Genomic DNA, 14,059 nt, shown 5'->3' on the forward strand with positions numbered 1-14,059 from the left:
TGGTAATTTATGCCTTGTGCCACTTGGGATATGGTGTTGTCAGACCTTGTGCAGGTCTGTTGCTCTCTGCACTTTGTAAGGAAAAGGAGGAGTCCAAAATAATGAACACAGTGTTGACCTGAAGTCAGTAGGCCTTTTAGGCCAAGAGAGAAATCCAAGTTATTTTCTCATTTTTTGGGATGGAGTTTCCAAATCAGTTTATTTCAACCCAAAAAAGGAAAATGTTTTTATGAAGGACTAGGTTAGGTTTGTTGGTTCACTTTCAGATGAAATTATTAGACCTGCAAAAATTAGTAAACATTCCTATAGATATCTAAATTATAGTATTATTTTCTTTTTATTGCAGCTATTTAATAACTCTAGGATCATTCTTAACAGTAACTCTTACTAGTTAATAACTGATGTGTTCTTTTCTTGATACAGTGTATCATTTGTTGATCCTCAGTTTGAAGAACTGTCTCATTTTACCAACTGTCATTGTTAGTTCTTCAGAGGTACTGCATTCTTCATGTACTCCTGCACGTATCCTCTGTAAGGTTGTGATGTTCTTTGTGTCCCTTTTATCAGATAAATTAATGCACTTTGTCATACATGTTTGGGTTCTTTTAGTGTTAAAACAGTCTAGAGTCTTTAGAGTGTGGTTCCAATATTTGGATTATGGAATACGTTCTCTTTTTTTGTATGAACTTTACTACACAGAAAGCACAGGCAACTTTATCCCTGCTGCAATATCTTACTGAAAACATCAAACACTTAAGTTTACACACTAAATAGTCTGTCATCTCTAACAGTCTCTCTGAGTCTACTACTTGCCAAGAAGTAGCAGATTTTTTTTTTTTTTAAGAAATCTGATACAGCAGCAGCTGCTTTTTCCTACAGTAATTTACTCTATGAACACAAAAGGAGGAGAAAATCTGAAGTTTTACTCAAAGCCTCAGTTCAGAAAGTGTATTTTTTGTCATTGAGGCTTGCCAGAATTGTCAAGAAACCCTTGAAGTGTGTGAGGTGAAACCCTTAGCCCAAATCTGCATTCAATAGAGCCACCAACAGCAAGTCTTCAGGCACCTCATTTCTTGTAATCTCCTGTTTCCTGTATTTGTTTACTGTGGAACCAAAAGAAGGAACTCCACATTTCAAGACCCTCAGCTATGCCTCTGCTTGCTTTTTATTTTTCCCTGAATGTTATGTCACTTCCACATAGACAGGTATAGATGAAAATGTTTTTGGGGAGGGACTTCTATGCAAAAAGCAACAGAAATACTTTTTCAGTTACTGGGGAACAAAAGCAGCTTGACTTGATCTATTCATCTCTGTATTAGGGGCAGTAGTTTACCTCACCAATGATAAATATTCAGACAGATACTCCTACTAAAACTGGAGTCTAGATTGCAATGCTAATGGAAGTTTGAAGTACTATTGAAAATTGCTGTCTAGGGAGCTCTGTGCTTGACCTTGTTTTACACCATTATTCTTGTTGGACAAAACTATTGTGAAAATGGAGTTCTCAAGAGGATTCTGTTTGTGCTGCTGACTGTGACCCTTGAGATAGGAGATCACAGGACCTTTTTATTTTTTTCTTAGTGACTTGTTCTTCTTCCTCTCAGTAATCAGAGGAGGGGGAAGGAAACAAGATCTTAACTTTCTCTTATTGGAGCCCATTACAGTAAGAATACTACTCTTTTTTTCAGGGATAGACCATATATGTTCTATCACTACAGGTGGAATTTAGATAGGCACTTTCTGGGCAAGTACTTTCATTATAGATTTTTCTCTGGATCAATATTGCTTATATTGGATAAATCACAGCAGTTTTAGCCTTATCTTAAACAGAGTTTAAAACCTCCTCTAAATCCCTTATAAATGGTGCCTAATTTACCCTAATTTGTTCATACTCTGAGCAAATCTTTTCTTGTTGGAGCTCAATTTTAACTGCTCATTTTTCTGCTATATCATTTATACAAAAATTTCACACAGTCATTTACAAGCAGATGAGGTGTTTATTCTTAAATTGTCCCTTCTTAAATTTTACCTAACATACTTTGTTAGACGATGTACAGGATTGAAAACAGAAATGAGAAGCTTCTGGGCACAGAAGCTTTCTCAGGTCTGAAATGCTACAGTTTTATTTTGAATTTGAAGGGGAGGTTGCATGTCCCAGAGCTTACCTTCCAATACATTAATCTATTGAAAAGATTTTTCTCTCCTTTTCAAGTCTTGCCTGCCTCTGTCTTCATTTGCAGATCATCATATCTGCAGCAAATCAGTGATGCTTATTTTTCAGGCATAGTTACTGTGTGCAGCAGTTTATACAGCATGTAGTGAGTGTTTAGGCTACAGTTGTTAAAGATGTATTCAACTGTATTGGTAAAAATTTATTGAGTTCCTCACTTTCTAAAATTCTCTTCTACAGGGCCTGTCCTTCATATGTTGTCAGACCCAAACACAGAGTGCCTATTTAAATCAACTCCTTGGAAGCATTATTCAACATTATTTTGGACGATTTCTCCCTTCCTCCCCGACTGCACCTGGTGCTGGACAGCACCCTCTGCTCACTGCTTTAGGCAGCTCCATCACAGCCCCCCAGCTGCTCCGCCTCAGGAAGACCACTTTGCATGTCATAAGGTAAGGACCAGTGGAGTATAAAACATCGCTTACTCAGGTCTCAGATTCAGATTTCACAAACAGCTCATGAGCTCAGGCCTCTGCTTTCCTCTCAGCTGATGGCATTGCTCTTGGAAGAGTCTGGGAGTTGCTGGGCAGGGAGCAAGGGAAGGACAGTGTTTATATATCAGGAGAGTGAAACTGAAAAGATTTGTGAGAGAGTAATTAAGGGATAAAGGTCCTAGGCCACAACAAAAAATATTGTAGGGGGTCACATGAAAAGCAAGTAATTTTCTAGAAAAATTACGCTCCAATAGATACCATCATGAGTATGTCTCAAGCTGTATTTAGGGGCACAGAGTTGTAGTGCTTAGAGCTGCTTCAGTTACCTGTGCATGTGGGGCCTTGTTGCTCTCTGTCAGGGCATGCACAGGTGTGCCACCTGCCCAGTGGACATGGAAAACTGCAGGTGTGGGAAGAGGAAAACAGAGAGGCAGGGAAACAGGATTTGTTCACTGAACCGTCACCACCCGCACGATGTCAACAGCAGCTACAAATCTGTGTTCCTGCTGCTGGGAGGCTGGCACTTGGTTTTATGTACTGCAGAATAGTGAACAATCTGTACTTTTTGTCCTTGTGGGGGAAGGATTTAAACCCCCTCAAATACAGGCTTATGTCCACGGTAATGGGATCTTTATTTGTAAAAGAGTGGGTATACATGTTGATCAAAAAAAGAATGTCAGTGCTGATCTTGGGTAAATATGACAGGCAATCCTGTAAGTAAAGCCTGTATTATCACATATTAAGAGAGTGAATTAAGATTTCACAATCTCAGTTCTGACATGTTTTTGGATACCCAAACTTTGTCATCTTATTGAAGTTATTTTTGAATGTGTGCATGCACATGTGAATATGAGGATTGAAAGTGGAAACTTCTGAAGGTGTAATGGTACTTATTGATTTTTAAGATGTGAAACATTCCTTACTGTTCTGGGAAGAATGTGTTAGAACTGAGAAGCACTCTAGTTTGCAAACTTGCCGGGTGGTCATGAGACAGTTGTGGGGTGTGTACACAAATAGGTGCAGTTTGTTTGCCAATTTCCCATAGGAAAGCAGTGAATGTATTGCTGCTGCAGAGAGGAAAGGGAACCACACCATCAGGATTGTATTATCCAGGTCAGAGAGCTGTTGTAGTGGAAGAGCACACACAAAAGCATAGTGGGAAATTTTCAGAGTAATTAAAGACAGAAGATTTCGGAGTTGCTAATATTAAAGTAAGACCCCATGATACAAGAACTGTGGGTGTCACAGCTTTCATTTTCCAAGTCACACCAGTACTCTGAAGCGGTGCAACAAAGTACGCAGGGCTCTGAAAATCACCTTTCATTTGAAAGTTGTAGAAGCACCCTTACTCAGTTTTTAATAAGGATGCTTGTTTTTAATTGCTGCATTGCTCAGTCAACATGTGTGCCTTATTTGAGTAGATAACAGGACCTAATATTAAATATCTTAAAAGATTTTTTTGAAGGTTCTGGGAGTGTTCTTGCTGACTGATGAATAAGTGCTGTGTTCTCTCTCACCTACTGTCTTCAGATTCCATTAATCTGTGGTGCCAAACCAACAGTAGTTCATCTTCTTGTATTATGTTGTGGAAAATAAACAAATCAAGGTGTTAAAATTGGAACACTCCATGTGCGTGATGTTAAAATTTGTTCTTGTTGCAGATTGGCAGGTCACCTTTTATCCTTGTGCCAGATTTTATATCGGAGATGTTTGCGTTAATTCTGACAGAACAAAATCAGTCATTGACTGTATTGTTAAAACATACTGTTGGCAAAAATCAAATAACAGTACCAGTGTAACAGCAGAGCTCTTACCACAAGTACGATTGTGAGTTTGCCAAAGCATATAAAGCTAAATAATGTAATTAAATAACAGCTATATTATGTATGTTGGTTTAGGATTTTAGAATCTTGATTTCTTCATGTATTCAATTACATTATGAAGCTACCTTTGTATTTAGCTTTAAATAGTCACACTTGGGTTTTTAAATGAAATTATGATGGCTCTTATTTCTCAGTCCTCTGAACAGAAGTCAGAAGATATCACTGTCCTCTGACAAATTGGGAGTCATTGCTATGACTAAGACAAATAGAAGCCATTATTTGAGCCTAGATAAAGATAAAAATCTATGTAATAGGCCTTCTGCTGAAATATCACAGCTATTTCTTAAAATAACTTAAATATATGGTGCTTGCATTGCATGGAAAAAAACCCATAGACAAAATCATAGACCTTGTTCTGGTTTGCTTTGTCCTCTCAGGGAAAACTACCTGCAGTTCAAAGGGCATGCTCCACCTCCTCGCTTGGCCTCTGTTCTTGCTTTCATTCTTGAAGTACTTCAGGGAACCCAGAGCACTGAACTGTGTGACATCGACTTGGTTCTCCCAGCTGTGTTGAAATGCTTGGTACTGGTTAATGAGCTGCAAGGTGAGCTGTTTGTTTGCTTTAAGTAGATCTCTCCACACCTTCATCTTTCATCCCAGTATTTTAAGATTCTCAGATAAGGTGAATAAAACAATCTGGCCAACTAAACTGGACGAGGCTTTTTTTTCATTAACTGGTCTGGGACTTCTGTCTCTCAGGCAAAGTCCTGCCTCATTTAACTCTCTAATGAACTAATCAACTTCCCAGGAATCTGAAGGCATTTCCTTTTTCCCAATCCTTCTCATATAATCTCCTCCATTAGGAAATGTGGAACTTTTCTTCTACCTAAAGTTTTGAGACCAAATAAAACTAGTGTTATGTTCTCCCTATAGAGGCATTATAAATGTATTAAAAGTAGCGTGTTGCTCTCTGAAGGTATCTTTGAGTCTTCTTTCTTCTTTTAGGATGCTTTGTTTTGTAGCAAGAACATCTTTATTTTTAGCTACTTAAAGAATGAAGCACTCTTTTCACCCACCATTGTATAACGAATATACCTAAGCTCAAAATTTCTATTTCTTGCTGCTAGAGAGGCATTAAGCAAAATTTGGATTCACCTCTGACTTCTGGGAATTTTCTCTAATAAAGTACTGTTTGATTCTGGTCTATAATAGTTTCAAGGACAAGATGGGTTTAGGAAATTGGCTCAGTCATCACCAATTTTCTTCCGCCTTTTGCCATCACAGCTGTATCTGCTAAAAGCTGAGTACCCACCTTGCCAGGGAAGGAGCTGGAAGTCCTGTACTGCCATAGCCACCAGCTCCCTGCCTGCCTGGACAGGGCTCTGCCACACCCTTCTAGAAAAGTCCTTGCAGCCCAGTTGCACCTTTATAAAGGAAGAGCTGTATCTTGTAACTTGGGTATTTATTTGGAAACAATTATTGAGAAAATAGTGGGGGAGGTTGTTTGGTGTATTAGGGTTTTTTCCCTTAAATAAAAGATTTAGGGTGCATTTCAGAACAATCTCCATCACTGAAAGTATGGAGTAGATCCGCATAGCTTTGAGCAGGATATAATGCTGTGACTGCGTTTCTTTTGAATGAAATAGGAATGCTTAAAGACTATAAACAGAACTTACATTTAAATAAAACCTCTATTTCCTTTAAATGTATATCTCTTGGCTTTAAGTTAAAAAGACTATAGTGTACATAAAAATCTGTTTAAAGGATAATGATGGTGAAAATAAGACTTTTGCATAAACCCGTGACTCATTCTGTTCTTTATAGCCAATCTAAGTGCTCTCACAATCATTTCACTTGCATCAAAGAAAGATGAAATCTTTTTTTTTTCTCATTTAAAAAGTTTTATCTTCATGAAAGACATTCTCCAGATGGTCAGTTCAAGAGCTCTGTGTGAATCTTGTGATTTTTCTTTTGCAGTTAAAAAAATATCTACAGACATTGTACAGTACATGGTAGAAGGCTGCCAAGAAGGGTCAGGAGGAGAATATGCCACCCAAATGACTTCTGTATTTAGGTAACCAGAAAATATGCCAACTGGCAGCAAAGCTGCTGCAAGCCAATTGACAACAAACATGTTTTCTTAAAATAACTAATTATCCTAACATGCTGCATTGTTGCTTGTTTATGGTATTTTAGTAATGGTACTTTTGGCAATGAATTTGAACACAGCTTTGCCAAAAAGCCAGAGCAGAAAAATAGAAGTGAGATACATACCTGCTTCCTCATGAATGAGGTAGTTTTGAGAGGCATATAATAGGGGAGGTGCATTGCTCCTATGACAGGAAAAACTCCTTGGGAATGCTGATGGTGCTGTGAAAGATGTGTGTACCTAATTTGATGTGCAGCTAATCTTCATATAACAAGCTTAGCTTTTTTATTTGATTTTGTGACAATAATAGATTATTATAATGTAAATGATCCTTATTTCATAGCTCTGTGAAATGAATCCTGTATCTCACACGGATACAGTAGAAGAGCTGCATGACCTGGCACTCAAAGACATTCTGCAACCCTTAAGCACTGCTGCTGTATTGGGCTAGGTCTAGATAAAAGCCTCAAGAGGGACTCACTGAAAGAAGAGTGGGTGTTTGTGGGAATGTCAGTCTGTATGCAATACATCACTTCCATGGGATGTGTCATCCCTAGGGTGCTAATTTTTGATATAAATGTAATCTGTGAGCTTTAAAAAGGCCTCAGATCCTCAGGATGGCAAATGGATGTGCTTCCATCCAATGGTCTGCCCTGTTTAAGACCCAGGGGAGCTTAGAAGAAATGCCGACCTTGTTTCTGCAAATTTGAAACTAGAACTCTTGTTTTGTTAGTCTGTTTATTAAAATTATTATCTATTAAATAAGAAATACATGGTTTAGTTTTGCATTCACACACATTATAAAGTAAATGGAACAAGGCAGTCCTGGTGAAACAGCAGCAGAATCTGCCAAATGACTTGAAAATAAATGTGTGGAATTTTTAGCATTAGGCTTCAAAACCATGGCTTTGTTTAGAGAAAGTGTTCCAGGCAGAGTATTCCAGTGTAACAATATGAAAATTGTTATGCAGACAGATTGCTTGTTCTGATTAGACTCTTCAGTTGTTGGCATGTTCTCTGCATCTAGTTTTGACCCTGCATTAAATGCCCCTGTATCCCCCTCAGGCAGTTTATCCAGGACTACACTGCTGTCTATGATCACCGGGTTTTCAGCATACTGGAAACAGTGGCAGTCTTGGATCAGACTTTAGTTACCAGCCTGATTCCCACAATCACGCAGTCTCTGAAGGAATCTGAGCACAAACAAGGCCTTGGAAGAAATGCTGCACAGAGGTTTGATTTTTATTTAATAATATTTTTTTTACAATGAGTTGTAGAGCTTTATTCTATTGGAAGAAAGTGGTGTTAAGACAGCAGCACAGACACTCAAAAATGAGTGATTATTAAGTGTTATCAGCTAGAAATAACCCTTAACTCAAGCCTTCCATAGTTTTAAGCCATCTATATTTTCTAAATATTTCCAGAGATGTTTTGATACTAGGGTCCACAGACCAGAGTAGAATTTATGTGAAGCCAGGTTGTCTCTACAGTGTATGTTGCAAAATGGAGTTAAGAATTCCTTATCCGAAGAATTTTCCTATTAGTCCCCATTTTAGAGGACTTTATGGGTCATATGTGAAATTATAGAATAATCAGGTATGGTCTGAGATGCTTGGAAAATAATATACCTCCAACTTAGTATCAAGAGCTCTATCATAATCTAAACATAGAAGAGTTGTGGATGTCCAGGAAAGGCTGGCTCCAATAGGCACAGCAAGCTCACACATTTGCCCCCAGGAACTTAGGACAGAAATATTTGGCATATGAATCCATCTGGAGAGAAGAGAAGTTTAGTGCTGCTCACTGGAAGGCTGCCCATGACTCTCCTGTGGTCTGGGCAAGGAACTGGCCCCAGTGTTTGCATCGCTGCACATCCTGGGACTACCCAAAGGGGAGGATGCACTCATGCCTCACACTGGGGAAGTTTTGAGGTGTGTATTGGCAGGGCCTGGGCTATAAGAAGACCAAAAGACAGAGCTGGGCAAGAATAACTCTAGAGACACTGAAGGGAACTCACAGGGTATTCATCTTCCATTTAATGAAAAATGTATTTGATTCATTTGTAATTATATTATTCGGTTTTTACTATCCACTACCAACAACTGCATTTGCTTTTGTTTAAGAGAATTTGCCCAGGGTCACCCTGATGTACCATTATATGCAGGATTTCCACACGACCTGCTTTTCATCTTTTGATAGTGTGTTTCATAGCGAAAGTTTTTGTTTGTTTTTCTTTTGTTAAATACTGTTAATATGGTAACATTCATTTCGTTATCCACAAAATACTGAAAGTATGCAGGTTGTTTGAGCTTCCTGAAACACATGCTTGGAGATTACTGAAGAGCTACATTTCCTTTATCCTCATCACTTAAACCATATATATTATCTAATATGTTGTCAATGTTTTCTAATAGTAATTTGTATTTAGAATATGCTCCATTACCCAGCAGCCTGAGGTGATCCATGAGCATTTTATTAATTTTCTCTCTTCAAGAACACCTGATTTTCTCTCTTCAGTCCCAGACTCTAAATAACATGATATTAACATATTCCGTGCAATTACTGTAGACATTAAAGTACAAATCCATATCTATAAAAGAAGTAAGGTTCAGAATTGCATTAAATGCTTATAGTGGTGATGCCCGCTGTTGTTATTGCAAGGCACCAGTATGAAAACTGCAGTTTTGTTTGCTCAAGTTAATATTTCATGACAAAAATAGATAATTAGAAAAGACCTAAATGTCAGAGGCAGTACTTTAACAATAATTACATTGTCTGGGTTGGAGAGTATTAAAATGAACTTAAGGTGAAAAGTCTCATCGACACATATGCACTCTTCTGGAAAATCCACTTGAGTGACAGTTCCTTTCTGAATTCTAGGTTTATTTTAAAACAGTCATTGTCCTTGGTTGAGGATAGTGGTCTAAATCTGGGTCAGTACTGGGCTGCACCCAGGGGGCTCATCACTGTGCTGTGGTGAGAGTCACAGGGATTGCTTAGGCAGAAGTGAGAGAGCAAACATCATCAAGTCTGAATTCTATTATCATCTAGGCCTTGGAAACTCCACATTTTTAAGTAAGGAACTTGTATTTCACAGCAGTTCACTAAACAAGTAGGCTTCTAAGCCACTCTACAGCTGTAAATGGTGCAGTCCTTATTCTTCCTCTGATCTGGCCATGCTAAAGAGAGCATGCAAACAAGCAGTTGAATAGGTTGGGGGATGTTATAATAATAACCCAGTATCTAAACAATGTGTTTGGGAATGACACACTTTTACTCCTAGGATGTGTGAGATTGTTAAAGTAACATGTTATATGTTCTGGTTTTTTTTTCCCACCAACAGAGAAGCCTATAAGAGAGTCTTATCTCACCTTGCAGAAGCTGGACAAAATGAGATACAAAAGCTGGAAAATGAGACAGAGCAGTTGTGTGCTGGTGATTAATCCTTTCCTCTTGGACATTATGACATTGTTGGTACCTAAAACTACAGACTACAACACGTTAGACAAGTTCTTCATCTTTACAATAGAAATACGTGTATCAATTTTTGTGGTTGTTTTATTTTACCCAACTTATGTATTAATTTTAAAAAAAAAATCTGTGGTATTTTATTATTGTCATGCATGTGAAGATTTGCTATCCTATCAATAGCAATAGAAAGATTGAAAGCTAATTTATTCCATATTCAAATATCTATATGAACAGAGCCTGTATTGAAACGTATGAGACAGGATTTCAAAGAATTTCACAAATTTGTTCACATTGAATGAGACCTGTCCCTCTTAATAGTGTACTTTTGAAAATCTTCCTCAGTCTATTCTTAAGAAAATCATAATTTTGTAATTTCTAATTTATTATTTTAGTAGAATGGAAAAAAACATGTGCTCTCTAGTACTCAACTTGTTGAATGCAGTGCATTCACCAGGAGTCGTGCCAGTGTGATAAAGCTTGTGTTGAGAGAGCATTTTTTAAGAATATGTTTGTTGCACAGAATGTATATAGCTGTCTTTAACTTCCACCTGTATTAAAACATTTCAGTATTTCATATTCCATTTTGAAACCTCTCTGTTTTCTTTGCGAGTAATATAAGAAAAGGCAGGTTCAGATTTCCTGTTCCCTTCCTTTTGAGTGTTATGTTCTTAAAACTGAACTATAATTTCTGGGGGTCCCAATGGTCTTCTAATTAGTCATGACATTATTAATTATCCATTTAGACTAGGTGTGAAAGGTGGGAGGGAAAAAGAAGAGAAGACAAACTTCTAATTAAAATATCATTTCATGATAGGCTAGTAATTACTCTTGTTTGCTGGGAAAGTTGGATCTTTCAGATATTTTGCTTTTTGCTTCCAATATCTTGTCTTTCCAGGGTGGATCTAGCTCTGTAACTTTTCCTCCATTTTTTTCCTAAAGTGCTCAGGAAACTTTCATTAATGGCTGTGGTATCCACACTTTTCACTTCGCTCAATAATCTGAAGCTTTCTGAAAATTTCTGAAACTACTTACTGGACTTTGGAGTGGGTTTGCCATTAATGGCAACATCAGTGAGCAGGTTCTTACGTTTAAAGTTATTCACATTTTAATTTTACATTGTTAACATGAAGAAAAAAATATTTTTATGTCTAATAGCTCCGCAAAAATCCCTAAAATCTTGTTCAGAGCAGCTTCCCTTTAGTTACAGTCATCTTGTCAAGTTGAACTAGATAATCTTCTTGCCTAAATCTGCTATCGGTATTTCAGATAATGCAGTAACTAAAAGCCTCTTTAGGCTACTTAATTGTGCAGAACACGGAGGTTCTTTTCACTATGAAAGTGACTTATTGAACTTGCATTGTGGCTTCTCATAAGCTTATATACCTGGGGGTTTTATTCATCCCAGGAGAATTCTCTTTCTGAAAAGCTTTTTTAAAAAAATAAAAAACACCCCTCTCCAAGAGAAATTAACTGAGATACCTTCGAAATTTGAGTCCTACCACACATCCCAGAACAGATGTCTGACTGTAGTATTACTCCCTAAAAGTAAAAACTGATTTTAAAGGATAGAACAGATATTACAACAAAGCACTTAATGATGTGTTTAGTAGGTTATTGAAGACATATTTAATACTATCTGTAGTGGTTGGAAGTTTCTGAAAAAGCAACAGGACTTTATGTAAATACATAGCAGCTCCTGGCGCATGAGAAACTAATTTAAACAGTTCGGAAATTATCATTCTTCTTTGTCACAAAGTTAATGCAAACACAATGGCATTTTGCATCATAGTCATCAGCCACTGCCAAATGGGTGATCTGATTTGGTCTGTTTATTTGGTATGGACATTTGCAGATGTGACTGGTAGTTCCAATAATATTAATGAGAGGAAGACTTGCAGAGTGCTAGTTTATGCTGACCTACCACACATACACCAAAACAGCAGCCCAAAACCAGTTAGGAGGAAAAATGCTGATTTTAATTAAAATATAGGTAAAATCTAAAAGCTAAATATCTATCTATATATATAGTATGTCTTATTAGATGTTGTCTTTATAAAGGTTGCTTAAGACAGTAAACATTTAAATTAAACCTTTCTATCTTATTTTACATTGAACAGTTTGATTTAAAAGTAAAAAAAGGTAGATTCAGACTAGAGGTATAAAGATTTTTTTTATTATGAGAGTGGTGAAACACTGGGACAGGTTTTTTAGAGAGGTGGTAGGCAACCTCATTGAGTTGAAGATTGCTACTCAGTGTATGGGTGTTGGACTATGTGACCTTTAAAGGATCCTTCCAACTCAAACCATTCTCTGATTTACAGATGTTGTTGATGTATTTGCTTAGATATTCAAATACTACCTGCCAAGAACAGTCCATCTTACTACTGGCATTTTGACAGGTGCACATTGCTGCAGTTCTGCTCCTTTTCCCCAGCTCATTCTCTCCAAGGCTTCAAGCAACAGCATTGCTGCCAGTCCTACCTGGGTGCTCTCGTCAGCCTCTTCTCAGCTGCTGCCTGCACACAGAGACTGCTGCAGAAGGCAGAGCTCACCATGGGCCTCACAGAGATATTCAGTATTGGCAAAGGGCTGAAAGGCAGAACAGTGTTGCGTGCATGACAGCATTAGACTGCGCTGGTCTGAGCTGGTACAAGCCTGACCTGTTGTGCCACAGCCACACTGCAGGCGCGGTGTCTGTGCTAACCACTCCAGACAGCTTTGTGCTGCCACAGTTTTGGTGTGAAGCATCATCATAAAATGACTGCCTGATTTCAGCGTTTGTAGGCTCTTTGGCCTGCATGTTTGTAGCACTAGGGCATCATTTTACTTATATGATAGCAAGGGTGTCTCCCAGTACATCATTTAAAAATACCACTGCTTGCATGGACAGACATTTCTGCAGCTGTAAATTCCACAACTGATGGTGAAAAGATCCTGAAAATAAGATTGTAGCTAGAGTACCTAATTCAGAGAAATGTCATCATTCAAATCCGTCTATAGAATGAAAAGTTGGTGAAATTAAACTATTTTGAATATTGTGATGGTTTAATCCAAGCCAGCAGCCAAGCCCCATACAGCTGCTCCCCCACCATTGGAAGCAGGGAGAGAATTGAAAGGGTAAAAAGAAACACCTTGGTTGAGACAGACAGTTTAATGGGGAAGGCAAAAGCTGTAAATGGGAATGGCATGCAAATAAAGCAAAGCAAGGAATGAATTCACAGCTTCCCCAGGGCAGGCAGGCATTCAGCCCTCTCCAGGACAGTAGGGCCCTGTCACATGTAACAGTAGAGCATGTAACATGGGAAGATGAATGCTATCACTCCAAATGTCCCCCCCTGCCTTATGTACTGACCATAATATCACCACATGGTCTGGAATGTCCCTTTGGTCAGTTGGGGTCACCTACCCCAGCCCCATCCTCCCAAGTGCCCCTAGTCCTCTCTACAGTGTGGCAGTACAAGCAGAAAAGGCCTTGGCTCTGTGTAAGCCCTGTTCAGCAATAACAAAAAAATCTTTATATTATCCACCCTGTGTTCAGCACAAATCCAAAACACAGCCCCCTTTTGGCCACTGTGAAGAACATTAACTCCACCTCAGCTAAAACTAGAAGACAATTAATTACTCATAAGTATAGAATCACTGTTTATCAGTGGAGTTTTGTTAAAACTTTTAATTTCAGTATGCTTTCTTGCCTTAAGGCAGGTGCCCAGTTTGTGACCAGAGTGTCCTTTTGTTTGGAAATGCTAATACTGGTAATGGGAGATCTGTCTGAAATAGAGCCATCATAAGCCTTGACAGAATTTTCCACACTGATCTCCTTGGCCAGAGGACTGTTCCAGGATATAAGAGGGCTATGTGTGTATATTTACTAAGCACCCTTTCTTTTCTGCAATATATAGAATTGAAATCTAAATAGACAGTATTTAATCTTCCAGAATTCAGGATACCAGTC

The 14,059-nt window shown here is 38.2% G+C and overlaps 1 protein-coding gene across 1 annotated transcript in view; it reads left to right on the top strand.

The window, feature by feature from the left end:
- Positions 1-10,649, top strand: part of MMS22L (MMS22 like, DNA repair protein) — an 89,205-nt gene extending 78,556 nt beyond the window's left edge. Inside the window, exons 21-25 of the mRNA XM_005518223.3 lie at positions 2,411-2,622; positions 4,925-5,091; positions 6,465-6,561; positions 7,702-7,869; positions 9,980-10,649. Coding sequence (XP_005518280.1) covers positions 2,411-2,622; positions 4,925-5,091; positions 6,465-6,561; positions 7,702-7,869; positions 9,980-10,079 — 744 coding nt within the window. The 3' untranslated portion in view covers positions 10,080-10,649. The remainder of the gene's footprint in view (positions 1-2,410; positions 2,623-4,924; positions 5,092-6,464; positions 6,562-7,701; positions 7,870-9,979) is intronic.
- Positions 10,650-14,059: the final 3,410 nt, after the last annotated feature.

This window comes from Pseudopodoces humilis, chromosome 3 (assembly GCF_049639895.1).
Source record: "Pseudopodoces humilis isolate 2021_Gansu_Grassland_sample_001 chromosome 3, ASM4963989v1, whole genome shotgun sequence".
Classification (NCBI taxonomy): Eukaryota; Metazoa; Chordata; class Aves; order Passeriformes; family Paridae; genus Pseudopodoces; species Pseudopodoces humilis.